Source organism: Leopardus geoffroyi, chromosome D3, assembly GCF_018350155.1.
Source record: "Leopardus geoffroyi isolate Oge1 chromosome D3, O.geoffroyi_Oge1_pat1.0, whole genome shotgun sequence".
NCBI classification, from domain to species: domain Eukaryota; kingdom Metazoa; phylum Chordata; class Mammalia; order Carnivora; family Felidae; genus Leopardus; species Leopardus geoffroyi.
Window position 1 is genome coordinate 23,692,386 of NC_059339.1, and position 23,026 is coordinate 23,715,411.

Below are 23,026 nucleotides of genomic sequence, written 5' to 3' on the forward strand. Positions count from 1 at the left end.
GCATTGCCCATTTGGCAAGCTTGTATTAGGGACTGGATATAAATCCCCCAGCCTGGGGGGCTGGATGTGTGACAGCTGTTACTATCTCATTATTATTGATTATAGCCTAAACATGAGCCCTATCTGGGTCTTTAGTTAGCACCTGCTGTGTACAATGGATGAGGGGAAAGTTCCTTCTTCAATGCTCCCCTCCTCCCTCACCCCCTCTTCAGGCCCATCACCCAAGCTTGCTTATGGGGTCACTCCCCCAGGCTTGTGGCCACAGAGAGTGGGCGTGGGCTTTCTAAGGTGACCAGAACTCCCTCCCTGGGCTGCTGGATACAGTAGACTAAAGTGTGGGTATGGCTCCAAGGCTAGTGTGTCCCTTCTGGTTCCTGTCCCTATCCTCCTGAGAGAGGAGGTGCAGAGACACCTGAAAAAGGTGCTGAGAGCCTGGGATTTGGTCCTTGGTCCCAAATCTGTGAGAGGGGAGGAGGTCTGGGAGATGGTCACTGATGTTTCTAAAAGTTAGAGAAGCCATGTGGCAAGGTGAGAGGAGCTTGGGAAGCAGACCACACGCCCCTTGCAGCCTCCAGGTCTTTGTCCATGCAGGACTCTGTCAAGGCTGCCCTTTCTACCTTCTCGTAGGGATTTTCCATTACTCAGTGCAAGTGTCCCCATTCCAGGAAGGCTTCTCCAACCCATAGCCAGAAGTGACTGCCACTCACATCCTTTCGTGCCCCTGTACCCCTTGGCCCTCATCTCTGTAGACACTGAGGATCCCCCATCACTTGATGGGCGCAGAGTGTCCGCCCAGACCTGGCACTCAGTAGATGTGCCCTACAGTTTTGCTGAATGAAGGAGGCTTGGCTGTATCCTTAGCCCTCCTTCCTGCTTGGGGCCTCTGTTTCCTCATCTATAAAACAGATGCGAACTTGGACATGATTCTGAGGCCCGTGTGCACTGATGTACTAGGACCAGGCTGTGATATGGGGTGGCTGGAGGTGGGAGAAGGATGGCTTATGGGGGCCTCTTAGTGGTTAGGTGAAGACCAGAGCTCAGCCCCGAGGGTGGCCAATCCCTGCCTCTCTTGAGGGCCACCCACAAGCTCCGTTTCATGGTGAGGGCCCTCCTTAGCCCCACCATGACAAGCCAGGCGCAGGGAGGGGTGCTGCCCACTTGGTGTCTAAACTCCTTCCTTGCCTTCTACCTCCCTTCAAGAGTCTTCTCAAACTGGGCCCTGCCAGATTCTCTAGCTTCACCTATTGCTCTTTGGCAACCTCACAGAACCGGCCTCTTGGCTTTTGCTCATGCTGTTCCTGTGCCCATTTACTTGCCCCAATCCTTGCCCTTCAGGTCTCCACTTAGATGACACTTCCTCCAGGAAGCCCTCCCTGAGATGCCCTTCCCCACTCCCCAGCCTGGGTCAGGGGCACTTCTGTGCTGTCACAGTACTCACTCCACTGTGGTATTCCTTGCCCTGGGTCTAGCAGCCCGTACCAGGGCAACCCCCGTGTCCTTGCACCCTGTACTCCATGAGAGCAGGACTCTGTCTGTCTAATCTGGGACCCTGTGCCAGCAGGGTGTCAGGCACCATCTGCTGGCTGGCTGGAAGGACTAAAGGAGGAGTGTCTGCTGGCCTGGATCCAGCAGTGGGAGGTAACTTCTATGTCCCTAGGCCCTTCCTGGAAGGGACTGCCCCTACCTGCCCGCCCTGCCGTTACCTGGCCAGATGATGGCTTCCAGCAGGGTGACTCGTCTGGCCAGGAGCTCCAGCTGAGCCTGCTGCTGCAGGAAGCTCTGTAAGCTAGGAGCCTGATGGGAGATCAAGAAAAGCAGACGGTGCAAGTCGGGCCTCCAAGGGCTGGGCCGGGGAGCTGAGGGTGGGGTGTAGGGGCCAGCTTCGAAGCAGGAGCCTGGGTGTGAGTCTCTATCGAGACCTCGGTCTCCCCTTCTAACTGGGGACAGGGCTTGCCTGGCTCCTCAAGTGACCAGATGGGTGGAGAAATTGGTGGGTGAGAGCCTGGGGTGACGGTCTGGCTCCCTCCAGCCCCCAAAGGGACCTGCAGGACACATTAGGAGGACCAGAGGAGGAACTGTAAGGGAGATACTTTGGGCCAGGAAGGCCTGCCCTGTGAGAACCTCTGGGGGCTCCTGGGGGAGGGGAGATCAGAACTGGTGGGTGGTATATTACCTGGAGTACCCCAGGGACTGAGCCTGGCTTCGTCACCCGCAGTCCCCGCACTTCTGGAGTCTAGTTCCATGACCTATTGTCCTGTGGGCTTGGGGACTGGCTCTCTTACCCATGACTTCTCTAGAGCTGAATGAAGCCTGGTTGGAGTCTGGATTTCTTACCCATAACCCTCCTGTGGGCCTGGGCTCTGACTTTATTACCCGTGATCCCCTGCTCTTCTGCCATCTGGCTCTGTTACCCACAATCCCTTTGTGGTCTGGAGTTTGGCTCCACTGCCCCTAATTTCTTCGAAACTCAAAATCTGTCATCTCTGCTTCCCCTGCAGGCCTGGAAACCGCATTACTCACAATGCCCGGAGGCCCAGTCTGACCACAGAGGTGGGGGCCCAGGTTTCTAGGGCTCCCTTTCACCTGTGGAGGAGGAACCAGCCATTGAGGGATGGGTGGCCTTGTTCTCTCACGTCCTCACCTGCCTGGGGCAGGCACCTTCTCCAGCCTCATGACTGGGTCCAGGCAGCTCCACCCCTGGAGGGCCTGGGGAAGGCTGGTGGGTGGGGGCTGGGCTGTCTGTCCGTCTGTCTGTCTCTACTCACCATAGAGCCCAATCATTGTTTCCAAGATTAAAACCCTCTCAGCTAAAATCTTCAAAGCCTCGCGTAGTTGGTGCAACCCCTCCCCCTGCGGAGGAAAGAGACAGATGCAGCCGTGAAGGGGGCAAGGGAGGAGGTCCTGCAAAGCTCGTTGGTGGCCCATGCCCCACCCTGGACATGCACCTGCGGCCCCGCACCACCTGCCACAACCCAGGGTCCGCGGACAGCCAGGATAAGGCCGGGAGAGGATGGGGCAGGGAGGGGCAAGACAGGTGGAAGCGGCCCCCTCAGTAAGTCCTGATGGGTCCCAGCTGGCTGCTCTCTGCCCACACCCCTGCACATCTGCTGCACTGGGGGCAGGGCAGTGCCAGGCCACAGGGGCCGCACTGCCGTCCCAGAACCTGCCTTGGGGCCTGCCCTGGAGATTGTCATGGGGCACCCCCAAATCTCTGTTGCCTGACACCTGCATGATTCCTGCCACATCCCTGGGCCACCTGCACTCTTGTTTACTTAATATTCTTTAAACTGACTCACTTTTTGCCTACATTAACATACATTAACCTCACTCTAATGAATTCCATCAATTCCACTCAGGCTCCCACTGATCTTCTTTCCAGTAACATCAAAATGAATATAGGCAAGTAAAATTAGAAAATGTTTGAGTGGCATCACTTTTGGGAACTTGTGCTTAACGTGTTGGAGAAGCTAAGGCTCAGGCCCAGGTGTCCACTCCTCAGCCCTTCTCACTTTGGGCTCAATCCCTCCCCAGGCTCTGACTGTTCCAAGTCTGCATTCTGCATGTCCTGGAATCAGGCCCCCAGCCCCACCCTCCCTTCGAGGTAGCATCCCTAGGTCTGTAGCCCCCAGGCCCAGGGATGTGGCAGCGGGCCCCCAAAGCCCCTGCCCCAGGCCTCCCCACCCCAAGATATTGTCGGCTGCTACCCAGGGCTCAGGCCAGCCCTCACGTTCACTTCCAGTTTGTCTGTCTGTCCTTTCCTTCCCCAGCATGAGGTCCACGATCTGGCTGAAACTCCACACTCCCTCACTCCTTCCTCTTTCCTAATCCAGACTAAAGCTATTTCCGGAATGTCGATATCTTAATTCCAAAGGAGCACCCCAGGACAGCAAATAGAACTATTCCAGCCCTCACATATCTGGGAGTCTCTCTCAGTGTCCTTCACTTGGTTCAGATTAAGTGAAGGGATGGGGTAGCATATGCATATTGCCACGATTGAAATCCAACATCTAACAACCGAGAGACCTCCCAACGTGTCTGTGAGCCTGCTGTGGCCTTGCTGGGGCTGTCTGTTATAACCCAGCTGTCCTGTCCACATCACAAGGATTTGGATACTCTCAGGCCACTGACTGGACATTGCAGCCTAACGGTCAGAGTCACCGTGGGCCGCACACCAAAGTAATCCCTTTCAAGTATTACAAGAGCAGGATCTAAAAATGGATGACCTTCAAAAATTATGTTAAGCCACTCCCAGCATGGACAGTGGGACAAGCTGACCTCACGAACCTCCTGATAAGATGTAATAAAGGGTACTGCAGCCCCCACCAATGCTCCTGCCAAGAGCATTTAACTGCATCTCATCGCAAGGAAACAATCAGGCAAATCTAGATAGATGGTGGGACACTCACAAAAAGACAAAGTCAAGAGAAAGAAGAAAAGGACAGGGACCGTTCTAGATGAAAAGACACTAGAGTTGTAACAACCAAATACAATGCATGAATCCTGATGAGCTTAGATTAAAAAAAAAAGGCATTTTGGGGACAACCGGTAAAATTTGTATGTAGGTTAAATGATACATCACTTTAGAGCATCATTTCACTGAATCAATTTCAGCTTTCTTAGGTGTGATGGTGGTATTGGAGCTTTTTGGGAGAATGTCCACACTCTTTTGAGATACACACTGATGTGTTAGGGAAAATACAGATGAGGTTTGCAATTTACTTTCAAATAGATTTTTTAAAGTCTGTAAATATAAGTAAAGAGAGAAAGAGCAAACGTGGCAAAATACTAATAGTTGGTCTGGCTAGTGGAAGGCAGGATATTCATTCTGGATTTTCCTGAACATTTGAAAACCTTCTAAATGAAAATTGGAGGAAAACACTAAAGCAACATTCCTGCTATTTGGATCCCTTCCAAGATGAGAGGCCTGTTGTTTGTACTGATAACAGCCCAGTCGCCTCCAAACCCAGACTGAGCGTCCAGGGTCTGCCAGACACCCCGTACTCAGCTTTACGACAGATACCTCCCATTTTCCATGGGCAGAACCCCGGGCGGGGGGCTTCTTCTTCTTGTTCTTTTCTGTGAAAGCTGCCTTAACTTTTTGCTCCCCTTCACAGCCAAACCAGCACCAAGTCTCTGTTAGTCCATTGACATCCATCCATCCATCCTCACTGCCCTCCTTCCAGTTCCAGCTCCCAGGGTCTCTTGCCAGGATGGCCACAACAGACTCCTGCCTGCCGTCTCTCTTTCTGCTTCTCCCATCCATTCTCCGCAGGGCAGTCAGAGGTATGGTTTGCAAACAGAAATCTGACTGTGTCTCTTTCCTGCTGTTCAATACTTCAGTGACTCCCCACTGTCCACAGAACGAAGTTCAAATTCCTCAACATGGCCTAAGTCCTGCAAGGCTATTTGACCTCCGTCTCACCCCTTGACTGTCACACTGTACTATGCAAAGTATTTGCAGCTCCTTGGCTACCCCAGGCTCACTCCAGCCCCAAGGCCTTTGTTCATGATATTCCCACTCCTCTACCCTTTGCTTGATTAATGCACCTTTCGGGCCTCAGCTCCCATCTCCTCCTTCAGGAGGCTAAATCCTCCCCCATCACAGCTGAGCTCCCTCTATCCTGTTGCTGCTGGTTACTGGTCTGTATCCCCCCCTCCCCCCCTTCCCAAATCACATCTATGTCCACAGAACCCAGCCTGGGGCCTGGCACCCACCAAGGAAGGGCTGGTTTCCCAGGTCCTGGAAGCTGAAAATCCTGGGTTTCATTTCCAGCTCTGCCAACAATTTGCTCTGTGGAGTTAGGCCTCAGTTTTTCTTGTCTGAATTAGGGGTATGAGCTTTGGCTAGATGGGATGGCTCAGCCTACTCTGGGGCAGTGCCTGCACTTTATGCTCATGACCACTGGGTGTCACTGCCGAGCCGCAATCGGACTGTTGGCTCAGGTCTACCTGGGGGTGGTAGGTGGAGAGTGGCCCCTCAGGGCCCTTCCCCACACTGGGCCTCATCCCCACCTACCCCCCACAGAGCTGGTCCCCAAGTCCCCAAAGCCTCATGCTGACCCCAGCCCAGCAGGTCCCCCTCAGGCAGGCAGCAAGCAGGGGCAGAAGTACAGGTGGGAGTCAGGGAGGAAGGAGGACGGGCAGGGGCCCTGCTACCTTTTGGGCAGCCCCTTCTACAGGTGGTCCTGAGTTCAAGGCCTGGTTTGGGATAGTTCAGGCATCCATTCTCCTCCCAGAATCTCCATGTATGGATAAAGCTGCATAACCTAATTCAGCTTCACTTCACCTCTCCTACTTCTCCTGGGCTGAGTAGAAAACATGTTCCTAGAGTGGAGGTGGCCAGTGACAGGCCCAGGGGAGGCAGAGGGCTGGGCTTATATGGGTCTACCTGACCCCCGGCCTGGCTCATGCACCTATTGGTAGTATGCTTAAGAGACTCTAGAGCCACTGGGGGATGAAAGGGGGTATAGGGAGTGGAGTGACAAGCAAGGGCTGGGGGAGGTTTGCCAGAGAGGTAGCAGGGCCCCAGAAGTCATGGGAAGACATGGGGAAGGGCTCGTGCGGGGTGAGGGGCTCCCACGGCTGTATCCATCACTGACCCCACAATCAGGAGCAGAGAGGGCAAGGCAGGCGCTGGGTGCATCCCATGTCTTCGTTAACTAGTGCCTGCTGGAAAGTAGGGCACCCCAGCCAGACTGCATCCAGACAGGGTTGGGGGAAAGGGAGGCACGATACCAGTCTCCTAAAGAGCTTCCCAGTTTTCTCTCCTGTAGAGGTGTCTGCCTCCACCCTGTCCATTTTCCAAATGTCTATGTCACAATGGTTTCCAGGTTCTTGCATTGTGGGCTTTTGGTCCTCTCCCCATGTATCTTGGGTGGGTCAATTTCTAGGCCTGGGAATTCATTCACTGCAACCATCACCAATGATTGTAAAGGTCTCTAGGACCCCACCTGTGGTTTCCAAGTCTCCTTTCTCATACATGCTATGTCTCCTGTGTATGTGACAGTTTCTAGGCCTTCCTTCTCAATCTTCCTGGGCTTCCTTTGTGCAGAGTGATTTTTAGATCACCCCATCTCATTTTCCATGTTTCTCCCATGCATGATAGTCCTGTCATTGCACTCCCCCTGAGTCTCCTATGTATGTGATGGTGTCTAGGACCTCATGTTAATTACAGGTCTTTTGAGAATAGTGAAATCTAGGTCCCCTGACCTCATTTACCATGTACCATGTATACATAATGGCTTCTAGGCCTCCCTTCCTGTGTTCCATGGATTTCCTATGTATATGGTGGTATCTAGGTCCCCTGTCCCTTTTACCATAGGGCCTTCACCATTCCTATGCCTCCCTTCCTATGCTTCACAGATTTCTCAAGGCCCCCGTCCCATTCTTTTGTGTGGATATTGTCTTCACACCTCCCTTTCTTCTGCAGACAAAGGAGCAGAAGCCAAAGCCCTTGCTGGGAAGGGACTATGAGGCAGAGGATGCAGTCTGGACTGGGTCAGCCCAAACCACCCAGGCGGAACAGGCAGGGTCACCCTGGCTTGGAAAGGCCACAGAGGGAAGGCGGAGACAGGGACAAAGACAGAGACAGAGAGCATGGGGTCTGCTGATAAGGCTGGCCCTGTCCGGCTGGGAAGGACAGGATTGGGAGGGGGCTAGAGCTGAGATCTGTCAAGCCTCCTTCCTAGGAGACCAGGTTACAGTGGGGATTTGGATGAGGTGTCCCCACTGCTAATGATCTCCTGAGAGCCCAGGGCAGGAAGGGCAGTGGGAGGTCAGTGCTCGGCTGGAGCTTACCCAGTGGCTCTTCTCACCAGGGTCTCCTTTGGGGCCAGGTTCTCCCTGCAAGGAGAGATAGAGGTAGAAGCAATGAGAGAGGGAAGGAGGGAGGGAGAGTGGGAAAAGGAAGGAGGGGAGGAGAGGGGGAAAGAGGGAAGGAGAGACTGGAAGGAGCTAGAAGGCTGAGAGAGACAGAGAGTGGCTTGTATGGGACTAACACTAGATTAAATGCAAAAAAAAAAAAAAAAAAAAAAACCCAAAAAACAATGACTTGAAGACAATAGAACATGGGAAAGAGCAGCCAGAAACTGGAGGCTATTTGACTTTTGAAAGAAGGGAACTACACTGGGTAAAAAATAAATACTTGTGGCGTTTCCTCTGAGAGCACACTGCAGCCCCCTCAGCCTGGCAAATAGCTCAAGCAGAAAGCTTTATCATCTTACTGGGCTGAAGAATCACAGGCTGGAGTTGAGATGGCCACAGGAGAGTGAAATTGAAAGGAAATACTGGAAAGCAGGGAGCTACAGTAGGGGAGTGAAATCTATATAAATACCCCCCTCTAATGCTCAGATGGTCCATGAACTACCCATCCTAAAGTCAAAAGATGAGTCCAACCCACACGCTGGGCCAAACATCAACACTCTTCAGAAGAAGATAATAGATCCCAGATTCTCTTTACTCTGTTATCTATATTGTCCAGTATGCAATAATAATTACTAGATATGTGAAGAAACAGGAAAATGTGACCCAATATCAAGAGAAAAATAAGTCAGTAGAAACAGATCCATAGCCAACCCAGATTTTGGGTTTACTAGACACAAAGTTTAAAATATCTGTGATATTGGGGGGCGCCTGGGTGGCACAGTCGGTTAAGCGTCCGACTTCAGCCAGGTCACGATCTCGCGGTCCGTGAGGTCGAGTCCCGCATCAGGCTCTGGGCTGATGGCTCAGAGCCTGGAGCCTGTTTCCGATTCTGTGTCTCCCTCTCTCTCTGCCCCTCCCCCGTTCATGCTCTGTCTCTCTCTGTCCCAAAAATAAATAAAAACGTTGAAAAAAAAATTAAAAAAAAAAATATCTGTGATATTGGGGCACCTGGGTGGCTCAGCTCAGGTCATGATCTCGTGGTTCACGAGTTTGAGCCCCACGTCGGGCTCTGTGCTGACAGCTTAGAGCCCGGAGCCTGCTTCAGATTCTGTGTCTGCCTCTTTCTCTGCTCCTCCCTTGCTTGTGCTCAGTCTCTCTCTCTCTCTCAAAAATAAATAAAAGCATTAAAAAAATTTTAAATATTTGTGATATTTGTCATCAGGGAAATCCAGGGACACCTGGGTGGCTCAGTCGGGTAAGCGTCTGACTCTTGATCTTGGCTCAGGTCATGATCTCATGGTTCATGGGATGGAGCCCCACATCAGGCTCTGTGCTGACAAGCATGGAACTTGCTTGGGATTTTCTCTTTCTCTCTCCCTCCCTCTCTCTCTTCCTCTCTCCCTCCCTCTCTCTCTTCCTCTCTCTCCTCTCTCTCTGCCCCTCCCACCACTTGCACTCTCTCTCTCAAAATAAATAAATGAACATTAAAAAAATTTTAAAAATGGGGGCACCTGGGAGGCTTAGTTGGTTGAGCATCTGACTTCAGCCCTGGTCATAATTTTGTGGTTTGTGGGTTTGAGCCCCCCCGTTGGGCTCTGTGCTGACAGTTCAGAGCCTGAAGCCTGTGTCACATTCCGGGTCTCTCTTCCTGTCCCACCCCTGCTTGTGCTCTTTCTCTCTCAAAAATAAATAAACATTAAAAAAAAAACAGGCATCTTCTCAAAAAAATAAATAAAAAATAAAATATCTGTGATATTTATCATCAGGGAAATCCAAATAAAAACTACAATGGTATCCACCTCATGCCTATCAGAATGGCTAAAATCAGCAACACAAGAAACAACAGGTGTTGGTGAGGATGCAGAGAAAGGGGAACCTCCTCACACTATTGGTGGGAATGCAAACTGGGGCAGCCACTGTGGAAAACAGTATGGAGGTTCCCCAGAAATTTAAAAATAGAACTACCCTATGATCCAGCAATTGCACTACTGAGTATTTACCCAAAGAATACAAAAATGCTAATTCAAAGGGATATATATACTCTGATATTTACAGCAGCACTATCTACAATAGCCAAATTATGGAAATAGCCCGAGTGTCCACTGATTGATGAATGGATAAAGAAGATGTGGTATATGCATACAATGGAATATTATTCAGCCATAAAAAAGAATGATATCTTGCCATTTGCAATGACATGAATGGAGCTAGGGACTATAATGCTAAGTCAGAGAAAGACAAATGTCTTATGATTTCACTCATATATAGAATTTAGGAAACAAAACAAATGAGCAAAAGGGAAAAAGAGAGAGAGAGGTGGAGGGGGCAAAGCAAGAAACAGACTCAATTATAGGGAAGAGACTGATGGTTGCCAGAGGGGAGTGGGGGGATGGGTGAAATAGGTGATGGGGATTAAGGAGGGCACGTGTCTGGATGAGCACCAGGTGTTGTCTGTAAGTGTTGAATCACTATATTGTACACCTGAAACTAATATTACACTGGATGCTAATTAACTGGAATTTAAATACAAACTTAAAGTATCTGCGATAAACATGTTAAAGAATGTAGTGGAATTGACATAATGGTGGTGAGACGGGGAATTTCAGGAGATCTGTGAATACTGTGAAAAAGCATCAGATGGAAATCCTGGAGATGAAAAGGATAATACCTGAAAGAAAAAATTCAGTAGTTGAGATTAACGGAAGATTGGCCATAACAGAAGAAAGAATTAGTTAACCTGAAGACGGGTCAAGACAATAACTCAAACTGAAGCACAAAGAGAAAAAAGATTTTTAGAAAAGTTAACAGAGACTCAATGACTCATGAGAGAGTATTAAGTATAATTAGGATCACAAAAGGAGAGAAGAGAGTACAGGAACAGAAAAAATATGGAGAAATATTAACCAATTTTTCCCTAAATTTGACTTAAAAAAAAAAAAGCGATGAAACAAAACAGATTTTTTGTGTCTGGTATGGCACATGAGGAATTCAGAAGTCACCATTTTTTCCTAATAACAAATAAAACACTGAACAAAATGAAAAATCAACAACTCTTCTTAGAACCATCAAAGATGTGAGGTCACAGGACAAAGCACTGCCCCCCAAATTGCAGAGAGAGAGAGAGAGAGAGAGAGGAAGGGAGGTGGATTATAATTTACTGAACATAAGCCTCCTTGGGAACCAGCACCAGGGTAGGAAAACCCAAATGTACTGACAAATTGCCAAAGACTCAGTGTGGACAACTCTGAGAGTTAACCATTCCAGGGGGACCCAGATTTTGGAGAATATTCACATCTTTGCTAGTTTTACTCAAGAGCTCTGTCAGGTCCTTATAGTGAATGCTGTAGAAAAATCTCCTCTTGCTTTCAGCAGCAGGAAGGGGGAAAGGTACCATCTTGAAACACACCAGAGCATTCTGCTCTCAGCAAGGCCTGCCCTCAGGAGAAACTATTTTATCAGAGTTTAACCTGCTGGGGTCTTATCAGAGCCTACCGATCTGGAGGGGAAGGGAAATGCCCAACTATAGCTAGCTTTAGCCTTCCACATGAGGGAAGAGAAATATCCCAGCTCTAGCCACCTTGTCCCACCTGAGGGGAAACAAAACAAACAAAACAAAATTAAGAGGCACTGGTGAAGTTAACAATGTAGGGAGATAGGCTTACCCAAAGACTGAGACCTAACCATGAGACTACAGAATGCTTCCTCACATTACTCTTTACTGGAGTACATTACCACTACATTACTCTTTACTGGAGTAAAGAGGCCTTTCACCCAGTACCTCATGTTTACCTTCTAACCAAAAATTACAAGGCATACTAAAAGGCAAAAACACAGTTTTAAGAGAGTGAGTAAATATTAGAACTAGAATCAGATATAGCATGGATGTTGGAATTATCAGACCAGGGATTAGCAAATAAAACACTATGATTAATATTCTAAATTAAATTTCCATTAATTTTAATGTAAAAAATTGACAACATGGATAATGAGAGCAGAGAGATGAAAATTCTAAAAATCAAAAAGAAATGCTATATTTCAGTCGAAGGTCCTCTTCATAAAGTCTGTTAGCTAAGGGTAATCACATTTTTCCCAGGCCTCTTAAGAAATACTTAAATCCACAGGGCACCTGTGTGGCTCAGTCATTTGAGTGTTTGACTCTTGATTTCGGCTCAGGTCATGATCCCAGAGTTGTGGGATCGAGCCCTGTGTCAGGCTCCGCACTGAATTTGGAGACTGCTTAAGATCCTCTCCCTCCCCCACCCCTCCCCCTCTCTTTCTCTCTCCCTTTGCCCCTCCCTGGCTTGCGCACACACACATGCACATGCTTTGTCTCTCTCCAAGAAAAAAAAAAAAAGATTGTCTTCCTCTCTTCTTCTGCCCCTCTTCCCTGCTCATGCATACTCTCTCTCTAAAAGAAAAAGAAAAGACAAGAAAAGAAAAAAAGAAATACTTCAGGCCTAACAAAGGCCTTTCTTTCTAGTATCAGGAGCCATGCTCCAGAAATACAAATTCAACAGAATTTCATCCCAGACTGTCCCCTCCCTAAAGTTCTACCTACAGCAAGAAAAATAACAAAACACTACCTGTAGTCATAAAGTCCTTCAGTTTCCTGGCCAAGATTTCACATTTCCTTTATTTATTTATTTTTTAGGTTTATTTATTTATTTATTTTGAGAGAGGGAGAGAGAGCACGTGGGAGGGGAGGGGAGAGAGAGAGAGAGAGAGAGAGAGAGAGAGAGAGAGAGAGAGAGAATCCCAAGCAGATTCTGCACTGTCAACACGGAGCCTGATACAGGGCTCAAACTCATGAACTGTGAGATCATGATTTGAACTGAAACCAAGACTTGGATGCTTAACTGACTGAGCCACCCAGGCACCCTTCACATTCCCTTTAAAGATACCTTTCATGGGTGCCTGGGATGCTCAGTCGGTTGAGTACCTGACTTTGGCTCAGGTCATGATCTCGTGGTTCATGGGTTTCCCTGTGTTGGGCTCTGTGCTGACAGCTCAGATCCTGGAGTCTGCTTTGAATTCTGTGCCTCCCTCTCTCTCTCTGCCCTTCCTTTGCTCATGTTCTGTGTCTCTCTCTCTCTCAAAAATAAATGTCAAAAATTTTTAAAAAGTTTTTAAATAATAATTAAAAATATAAAATAAATATACCTTTCAAGGAGAAAGACTCAAAAGGGGCACATGGGGGGCTTCAAAGGTACTGATAAGGTTCTATTTCTTGAGCTTGGTGTTGGGCACATGAATATATGACTTAATATTAATATTTAGATTTTTCAGGTTAAAAACTTGCATATATGTTTAAGAAAATACTAGAGATTGAAAACTTGTAACAGAAATGAAGAATGCCTTTGATGGGCTCAGTAGTGGACTGGACATGGTGGAGGAAAGAATCTCTAAACTTGAAATTATGACAATTAGAAGCTTCCCAAACTGAAAAGCAATAAGAAAAGAGACTGAAAAAAAGAAGAATAGAATATCCAAGAATGATAGGATGATCACAAAAAAAGTATAACATACATGTAATGAGAAGATGGGAAGGGAAAGAAAAAGAAAGGAACAGAAGCAGTATTTAAAGCAATAATGACTGAGAATTTTCTCAAAGGCACAGATCAGGAAGTTCAGAGAACACGAAGCAGGATAAATGTCCGCCCCCCCACCCCGCCCCAAAATACTACACCCTGGGCATATCATCTTTAAACTTCAGAAAATCAAAGACAAAAAAGTATCTTGAAAGGGGTGCTTTGGTTGGCTCAGTCCGTACAGCATGCGACTCTTGATCTTGGGGGTTGTGAGTTTGAGCACCACAATGATTGTAGAGATTATTTTTTTTTAAAAGTTTAAGAAAGTGTATTTTTATACCTAATAAATGTTTATTTATTTATTTTGAGAGAGATAGAGAGTAAGAGCAGGGGAGGAGCAGAGAGAGCAAGGGAAAGATAGGGAATCCCAGGTAGATCCCATGCTCAGTGCAGAGCCTGATGTGGGGCGCGATCTCACGACCATGAGATCATGACCTAAGCTGATTATCAAGAGTCACATGTTTAACTGACTAAGCCACCCAGGTGCCCCCCACCTCCTGCCAAAAAAAGTATTTTGAAAGAAGCCAGAGGAAAAATGTCACCTTATCTAGAGGAGCAAAGATAAGAATTCCATCCAACTTCTCAGAAACCATTCAAGCAAGAAGAGAGCATAGTGAAATATTTTAAGTGTTAAAAGAATAAAACCACTAACCTAGAATTCTGTACCCTGTGAAATTATCCTTCAAAAGTGAAGGAGAAAGACTTTCTCAGAAAAACAAAAACTGAGGGAATTTTTGCCAGTAGATCTGCCTTGTAAGAAATGTTAAAAGAGATTCTTCAAAGAGAAGGAAGTGACAAGTCAGAAACTCAGGATCTATATAAGGAAAGGAAGGGCATCAGAGAAGCAATAAATGAAGGTAAAAACCCAATGAAACTTTTATCTCTCTTGTTCTTAACTGACCTAACAGAAAACACTTTGTTCAACATAGTAATACCAACAATATATTTGATCATATAGGCTTATGCATGTGAGTCTATGTATATCTGTGTGTGTATAGATAGATAGATTTACATATGATTATATATGAGTGAAATGAATGACAGCAATGATACAAGGAACAGGAGGGAAGAATTGGAATATTTTATTATAAGGTATTTGCACTAACCATGAAGCAGTAATGTGTTATTTGCAAGTAGAGTTGGATTAGTTGTAAATGTATATTATGGACTCTGGGGAAACAACTACAAGAAGTAAAAAAAAAAAAAAAAAAAAAAAAAAGGAAGTGCAATCAATGTACCAAGAAAGGAGAGAAAATGGAATCATGTGAAATGATGACTTAAAACCACAAAATGCAGAAAAATTGTAGAAGACAAAAATAGGAACAAAGAATAAGGGCAACAAATAGAAGACAGTAAAAAATACGGTAAATATTAACCTAATAACCACTTTAAATGCCAATGGTTTAAATATCCCAGTTAAAAGACAGGATTGTCAGAGTGGATAAAAAAAACAAGACCCAACCGTAAGTTGTCCAGAAGAAGCCCACTTTAAATATAAAGACACACAAAAAGCCGAGGGATAGAAAAAGATACACCATTCTACCACTAACCAAATGAAAATGAGAGTAACTATATTAATTTGAGACAGAACAGACTTCAGAGCAAGGAAAACTTTCATGGATAAAGAGGGGCAATACATAATGATGATAAAGTGATCAATGAAGGCACAACAATCCTTAACGTGTAGGTGCCTAACAAGAGAGCATCAAAATATACGAGGCAAAGGGGTGCCTGGGTAGCTCAGTTAGTTAAGTGTCCAATTCTTGATTTCAGCCTAGGTTATGATCTCATGGTTTGTGAGATCGAGCCCCGAATTGATCTCTGTGCTGACAGCATGGAGCCTGCTTGGGATTCTCTCTCCCTCTCTCTCTGCCCCTCCCAACTTGTGCTCTCTCTTCAAAATAAATAAATAAACATTAAAAAAATTATTAAAAAAATTTTTTTTAAATACACGGGGCCAAAACTGATAGAATTGCAAGGAGAAATAGATGAATCCGCTATTAGAGTTGGAAACTCTAACATCCTTGGCTAGAAACAGACAAATGTAGTCAGGCAGAAAATCAGAAAGAACATAGTTGATGGGCGCCTGGGTGGCTCAGTCAGTTTCAGAGTGCTGTTTCAGGTCAGGTCATGATGTCATGATCTCACAGTTCATGGGTTCGAGCCCTGCGTTGGGCTCTGTGCTCACAGCTCAGAGCCTGAAGCCTGCTTTGGATTCTGTGCCTCTCTCTCCCTCTGTCCTTCCCCCACTCATGCTCTATCTCTATCTATCTCTCAAAAAAATGAATAAACATTAAAAAAATTAAAAAAAAAAAGAAAGAACATAGTTGAAATCAACAATACCATCAATCAACTGGATATAATTGACATCTATAGACCATTTCATCCAACAACAGATTATACATTCTTCTCAAGCTCACATGGAACATTTGGGGCCATAAAATATATCTCAACAAATTTCAAAGAATAGAAATCATACCATGCATGTTCTTAAGTCACAATGGAATTAAACTAGAAATTAATAATAGAAAGATAACCGGAAACTCCCCAAATACTTGGAAATTAACCAACAGATTTCTAAATAACACATGGGTCAAATAAGAAATCTCAAGAGATATTTAAAAATATTTTGAGGGGCGCCTGGGTGGCGCAGTCGGTTAAGCGTCCGACTTCAGCCAGGTCACGATCTCGCGGTCCGTGAGTTCGAGCCCCGCGTCAGGCTCTGGGCTGATGGCTCAGAGCCTGGAGCCTGTTTCCGATTCTGTGTCTCCCTCTCTCTCTGCCCCTCCCCCGTTCATGCTCTGTCTCTCTCTGTCCCAAAAATAAATAAACGCTGAAAAAAAAATTTTAAAAATATTTTGAACTACATAAAAATAAAATTGCAACTTACCAAAATTTATGGGATGTATCGAAAGCAATGCCTAGGTGGAAATGTATTGCACTGAATGCATATATTAGAAAAGAAGAAAGATCTGGGACACCAGGGTGGCTCAGTTGGTTAAGCCTTTGACCCTTGATTTCAGCTCAGGTCACGATCTTGCAGTTTGTGGTATCAAGCCCTGCATTGGGCTCCATGCTAACATCATGGAAACTGCTTGGGATTCTCTCTCTCCCTCTCTCTCTGCCCCTCCCCTGCTCATGACCTCCCTCTCTCTCTCTCTCAAAAAAAAAACAAGCTTAAAAACAAAATCTAAAATCAATAAACTAAACTTTGACTTCAGAAAAGTAGAAAAAAGGAGAGTAAATTAAATCCAAAGTAAGCAACATAAAAGAAATAATAAAAATTAGAGCAGAAATCAATGAAATTGAAAACAGAAAATCAATAGAGAAAATCAACAAAGCCAAATGCTGGTTCTTTGAAAATATCAATAAAACTGACAATCCCCTAGCCAGGATAATTAAAAGAGAAAAAAGAAAGACACAAATGACTAACACCAGAAATGAAAGGGGGGGACATCACTACAGATCCCCTGGACATTAAAAGGATAAAATGAAATATTATCAACAACTTTATGCCAACAAATTTGGTAATTTAGACGAACTAGACCAATTCCTTGAAAAACCTAATCTGCCAAAAGAAGAAGAAATACACAATCTGAGTAGGCCTAGATCTATTTTTTTTAATTAAACATTTTTTTAAATGTTTATTTAGTTTTGAGAGAGAGAGAGAGAGAGAGAGAGAGAGAGAGACAGAGGGCGAACAGGGGAGGGGCAGAGAGAGAGGGAGACAGAGAATCTAAGCAGGCTCTAGGCTCTGAGCCATCAGCACAGAGCCGGACGTGGGGCTTGAACCCACGAACTGTGAGATCATGACCTGAGCCAAAGTCGGACGCTTAACCGACTGAGCCACTCAGGTGCCCCTGAAATTAAAAACACATTATCATTTACATTAGCGCTCCCCAGAATGAAATACTTAGGTATAAATCTAACAAAATATATACAAGATCTATATGAAGAGAATCACCAAACTCTGATGAAAGATAGCAAAGAACTAAATAAATATGTATGGATGGGTAGACTCCATATTTTCGAGATGTCATTCATCCCAACTCGATCTATAGATTTAATGGAATTCCAATAAAAATTCTAGCAAGTTATTTTGTGGATATTGATCAGGTGACTCTAAAGTTTATATGGAGAAGAAAAAGAGTCAGAATAGCCAACTCAATATTGAAGGCGAAGAACAAAGTCCGAGGACTAACACTACCCTACTTCAAGACTTACTATAAACCTACAGTAATCAAGACATTGTGCAATTGGCTAAAGAATAGACAGATAAATGGAATAGGACAGAGAGCCCAGATATATAAATATAGTTAACTGATCTTCAACAAAGAAATGAAGACAATGCAGTGGAGCAAAGATAATCTTTTTCAAAAATGATGCTGGAACAACTGGACACTTACATGCAAAAAAAAAGTAATAATCTAGGGATGCCTGGGTGGCTCAGTCAGTTAAGTGTTTGATTCGTGATTTCAGCTCAGGTCATGGTTGAACTCTCATGGTTTGTGAGTTCAAGTCCCGCATCAGGCTCCACACTGACAGTGTGGAGCCTGCTTGGGATTCTCTCTCCCTCCCTCTCTCTCTGCCCCTCCCATGCATGCATGCTCTCTCTCTCTCAAAATAAATTTTAAAAAACTTTAAAAAATAAAAAAAAATTAATCTAGACACAGATCTCATACCCTTCACAGAAATTAACTCAAAATGGATCACAGATCTAAGTGCAAAAAGCAAAACCATAGAATTTCTAGAAGATAATGTAGGAGAAAACTTAGATGACTTTGGGTTTCATGATGACTTTTTGAAACAATACCAAAAGAACAATCCATGAAAGAAATCACTGATAAGCTGGAATTCATTGAAATTAAAAACTTCTGCTCTGCAAAAGATAATGTCAAGAGAATAAGAGAAATCACACACTGGGAGAAAATATTTGCAAAAGACACACCTGATAAAGGACTACTATCCAAAATACACAAAGAACTCTTAAAGCTCAACAATAAGAAAAACTAATTTAACAATTTTTTGCACACAGGTGCCTGGGTGGCTCAGTGAATTGAGCGTTGGACTCTTGATTTTGGCTCAGGTCATGATGCAGGGTCATGGGATGGAGCCATGCATCATTGGGCGCCCTCTCCCTCTCTCTCCCACTTGCTTGCTCACTTTCTTTCAAAAAAAAAAAAAAAGGGAAGGAAAAAAAAAGGCAATCTATGGAACGGGGGAAAATATTTGCAAACCACCTATCCAACAAGAGTTGCTATCCAAAATATATAAGGAATTTATACAATTCAAGTGGAAAAAACCCAACCCAACAAATAACTCAATTAAAAACAGGCAAGGACCTGAACAGACATCTTCCCAAAGAAGATATACAAATGGCAAATAGGTATGTAAGAAGATGTTCAAGATTACTAACTATTAGGGACATGCAAATCATAACCACAATTTTAGATATTACCTCACACCTGTTCGGATGTCTATTATCAGAGAGAGAGAGAGAGAGAGAGAGAGAGAAAGATAAAAAAATGGTGTGGATGTGAAAAAAAAGGGAACCCTTGTGCATTGTTGGTGGGAATGTAAATTAATACAGCCATTATGGAAAACAGAATGGAGGTTCCTCAAGAAATTAAGAATAGAATTGCCATACAATCCAGCAGTCCCACTTCCGGGTATTTATCCAAAGAAAACAAAAATCACTATCTTGAAGAAATATCTGCATTCTCATATTCACTGCAGCATCATTCACAAAAGCCAAGATATGGATGAATGGATAAGCACAATGTGGTATGTATGTACATGTGTGTGTGTATATATAATGGAACATTATTCATCCTTAAAAAAGATGGAATCTTTTTTTTTTTTTTTTTTTCAACGTTGTATTTATTTCTGGTACAGAGAGAGACAGAGCATGAACGGGGGGAGGGGCAGAGAGAGAGGGAGACACAGAATCGGAAACAGGCTCCAGGCTCTGAGCCATCAGCCCAGAGCCCGACGCGGGGCTCGAACTCACGGACCGCGAGATCGTGACCTGGCTGAAGTCGGACGCCTAACCGACTGCGCCACCCAGGTGCCCCAAAAAAGATGGAATCTTAATGATAAGAAGGATATGTGGATTTTAAGAAAAAAAAAGTTGAACTCAGAGAAACAGAGTAGAATGGTGGATCCCAGGGCCTGGGGCAGGGGATGGGAAATGGGGAAGGTTGATAAAAGAATATCAATTTTCAGTTATAGCATGGCCGAGTTCTTTGGATCTAATATTTAGTATGGTGACTAGAGTTAATAATACTACATTGTATAACTGAAATTTGTTAAGAGAGATCTTCAGTGTTCTCACCACACATACACAAACACAAAAGGTGTGTTTCTTATTTAAAAAGCTTTTTTTTAAAAGTTTATTTATTTTGAGAGAGAGAGAGAGAGAAAGAGAAAGAGAATCAGTAGGCGAGGGGCAGAGAGAGAGGGGGACAGAGGATCCGAAGTGGGCTCCGCACTGGCAGCAAAGAGCCTGACACAGGGCTTGAACTCACGATCCATGAGATCATGACCTGACCGATGTTGGACGTTTAACCGATTGAGCCACCCAGATGCCCCTTACAAAAAAGTTTCTTACAAAACCAAACATACTATATGATCCAGTGATTGCACTCAATATCATTTACCCAAATGAACTGGAAACTTACGTCCACACAAAAACCCGCATGTGGATGTTTATTCATAATTGCCCAAACTCGGAAAGGTGTCTTTCAGTAGGTGAATGGATAAATAAACTGTGGTATATACAATGGAAAATTATTTACAGCTAAAAAGAAATGAGTTATCAAACCATGAAAAGATATGGAGGAAACTACACTTGATCTTAGCCAAAAGGCCGAGAAGCGATATATGGAGGAAACTTAAGTGCATATTAGTGAGGAAAAAGGGACGAATGGGCAGAGCACCAAGGATTTTTAGGTCAGTGAACTATTCTATATGATACTACAAAGGTAGATACATAACAGTATACATCCATCGATACTGTAGAATGTACAACACCATGAGGGAGCCTTAATGTAAACTGTGGACTCAGGATGATAATAATGTGTCAGTGTGGGTTTGATTGTACCAAATGTCCCACTGTATTCGAGATGTTGATAGTGGGGGGAGGCTGTGTATATGTGAGGACAGGGAGTATATAAGGATTCTCTGTATTTTCTGCTCAATTTTACTGTGAACACCCCCCCCAAAACGCTCTAAGAAATAATTTCATTAATTAAACAACAACAAAAAAAACTAACAAAAATAAAAATCCTTACAGATCTAGGAATCTTAGCAAACCCAAAGCAGGATAAACATAAAATCATCCCAACCACATCATTATCAACCTGTTGAAAACCAAGGGTAAAGAGAAAATCTTATTTTAATTTTTAAAAAATTTTTATTAAAAATTTTTTTAACGTTTATTCATTTTTGAGAGACAGAGAGGGACAAACCACGAGTGGGGGAGGGGCAGAGACAGACAGGGAGACACAGACTCCAAAGCAGGCTCCAGGCTCCGAGCTGTTAGCACAGAGCCCGACACTGGGCTTGAACTCACGAACCGTGAGATCATGACCTGAGCTGAAGTCGGATGCTCAACCGACTAAGCCACCCAGGCACCCCTAAAGAGAAAATCTTAAAAGCCAGAGCAAAAAGATATGTACAAGGAAAACAACAAGAACCACAGCCGATTTCTCATGAGAAATGCTAATTTTCTCAGCCAGAAGACCATGGAACAACATCTTTAAAGTGCTAAAAGGAAGGAAAACTGCCAAGCTATCATTTTATATCCAATTTAAAATATCTTTCAAAAATTAAGGTAAAATAAAGACAGTTTTGGACAGAAGCGGTGAGGATTTGTTGCCAGCAGACTCACACAAGCAGAGCTAAAGGGCATTCTTTCTTTAGGCTGAAGACAAACGATACCAGATGGAATCTGGAGCTACAGGAAATCATTAGAAATGATAAATATATCAATAGATGTAAGAGACAATTTTTCTTTGTTTTCTTAACTTCTTTCAAAGTCAACTGTTTAAAGCAATAACAACAATGTATTGTGGGGTTTATAACAAATGCAGAAGTGAAATATATGGCAGTCATAGCACAAGGTCAGAAGGAGGCAAATTATACAGTTGTAACATTCCTATTCAGATGTGGAGTGGTATAATATTAATTCAAGTTAATTGTGGTAAGTCAAGGATGTATTTTTTATCCTTAAAACAACTGTGAAAAAATAACACAAAGTCATTGGTAGAGATAAAATGGAGTAAACAGTACTCAATCCAAAAGAAAGCAGAATAAAGGGGGAAAAAAATAAAGAAGAGATGGAGTAAATAGAACACAAATAGCAAGCTGGTTGATGTAAATGGTACCGTATTAATAAATGTAAATGAACTCCACAGTCAAGGCAGTTAAGAAAAAAGAGAGACCTAACTATATGCCGTTTACCGGAGGTATACTTTAAATAGAAAAAGTTGAAAGCAAAAGTATTGAAAAAGATATACCATTCAAACACTAAGTGTAAGAAAGCTGGTGTGTTTTAGTATCAAAGTAGAATGGAGAGGATACCCTTGTTGGCTCAGTCTGAAGAGCATGAGGCTCCTGATCTTGGGGTTGTGAGTCTGAGCCCTACTTTGAGTGCAGAAATTACTTAAATAAATAAGAAACTTTATTGGGGCACCTAGGTGGCTCAGTCAGTTAAGCATCCAACTTGATTTTGGCTCAGGTCATGATCTCAGGGTTATGAGATTAAGCCCTCTGTTGGGCTCTGCAATGAGCCAGGAGCCTGCTTAAGACTTTTTTTTTTTCCTCTCTTTCTCTCTCTCCCTCCCTCTACCTCTCCCCCCAATGTGTACATGCGCTCTCTCTCTACAAAAAAGTCAATAAAAAAATTTTATTTAAAAAAGGTAGAATTGGGGTGACTGGGTGGCTGTCAGTTAAATGTCTGACTTTGGCTCAGGTCATGATCTCATGGTTTGTGAGTTTGAGCCCCGCATCGGGCTCTGTACTGACAGCTCAGAACCTGGATTCTGTGTCCCCCTTTCTCTCTGCTCCTCCCCTGTTCACACTCTGTCTCTCTCTCTTCTTCAAAAATAAATAAATAGTCAAAAAAAATTTTTAATTAAAAAAAGTAGAATGTAGAACAAGGAGTATCCCCAGAGAGAAAAATATTCATTTCATAGACATTAAAATCCTGAACATGTATGCACCTAATAACAAAACTTCAAAACACACAAAGCAAAAGTTGACCAAACTAAAGGGAGAAACAGACAAATCAACAATCATAGTTGGAAAGATGAAGAGTGAAAGAAATATAGAGTGTCAGAGACACAGAGGAAAGAAAGAGATAGAGAAACAGCTACAGGGACACAGAGCCCGAGTGAAGGAGACGTATATGGCCTGATACTAAGAGGCTGACAGGACCCAGAGATAAGGAAAGAGAGGGATGGATCATGCCCTGGAGAGGAAGGGGGTCAGGAGCTCTGGTCTCAGTGTGTGGAGCCAGAGCAGGGGTCTGAGCCTGTGGGATCCTGGAGGGGGTGCTGCAGGGTGGGCAGCAT

The 23,026-nt window shown here is 44.3% G+C and overlaps 1 protein-coding gene and 1 pseudogene across 8 annotated transcripts in view; both read right to left on the minus strand.

Moving 5' to 3' along the window:
* EMID1 (EMI domain containing 1) overlaps positions 1 to 23,026 on the minus strand; it is a 49,625-nt gene that overhangs the window by 2,641 nt on the left and 23,958 nt on the right. For 3 of the 8 annotated variants that reach the window (XR_006707737.1, XM_045458532.1, XM_045458529.1), the window contains one exon: positions 7,798 to 7,842. Coding sequence is in view for 6 of the 8 variants with exons in the window: in XM_045458532.1 (XP_045314488.1) it covers positions 7,798 to 7,842 (45 nt within the window). In the remaining 2 variants the exon portion in view is untranslated. Of the gene's footprint in view, positions 1 to 1,703; positions 1,795 to 2,765; positions 2,851 to 7,797; positions 7,843 to 21,076; positions 21,409 to 23,026 lie in introns of those variants that run through there. The other 5 variants (XM_045458533.1, XM_045458531.1, XR_006707738.1 and 2 more) reach the window with 4 other exon arrangements.
* Positions 20,164 to 20,331, minus strand: LOC123588648 (annotated as a pseudogene).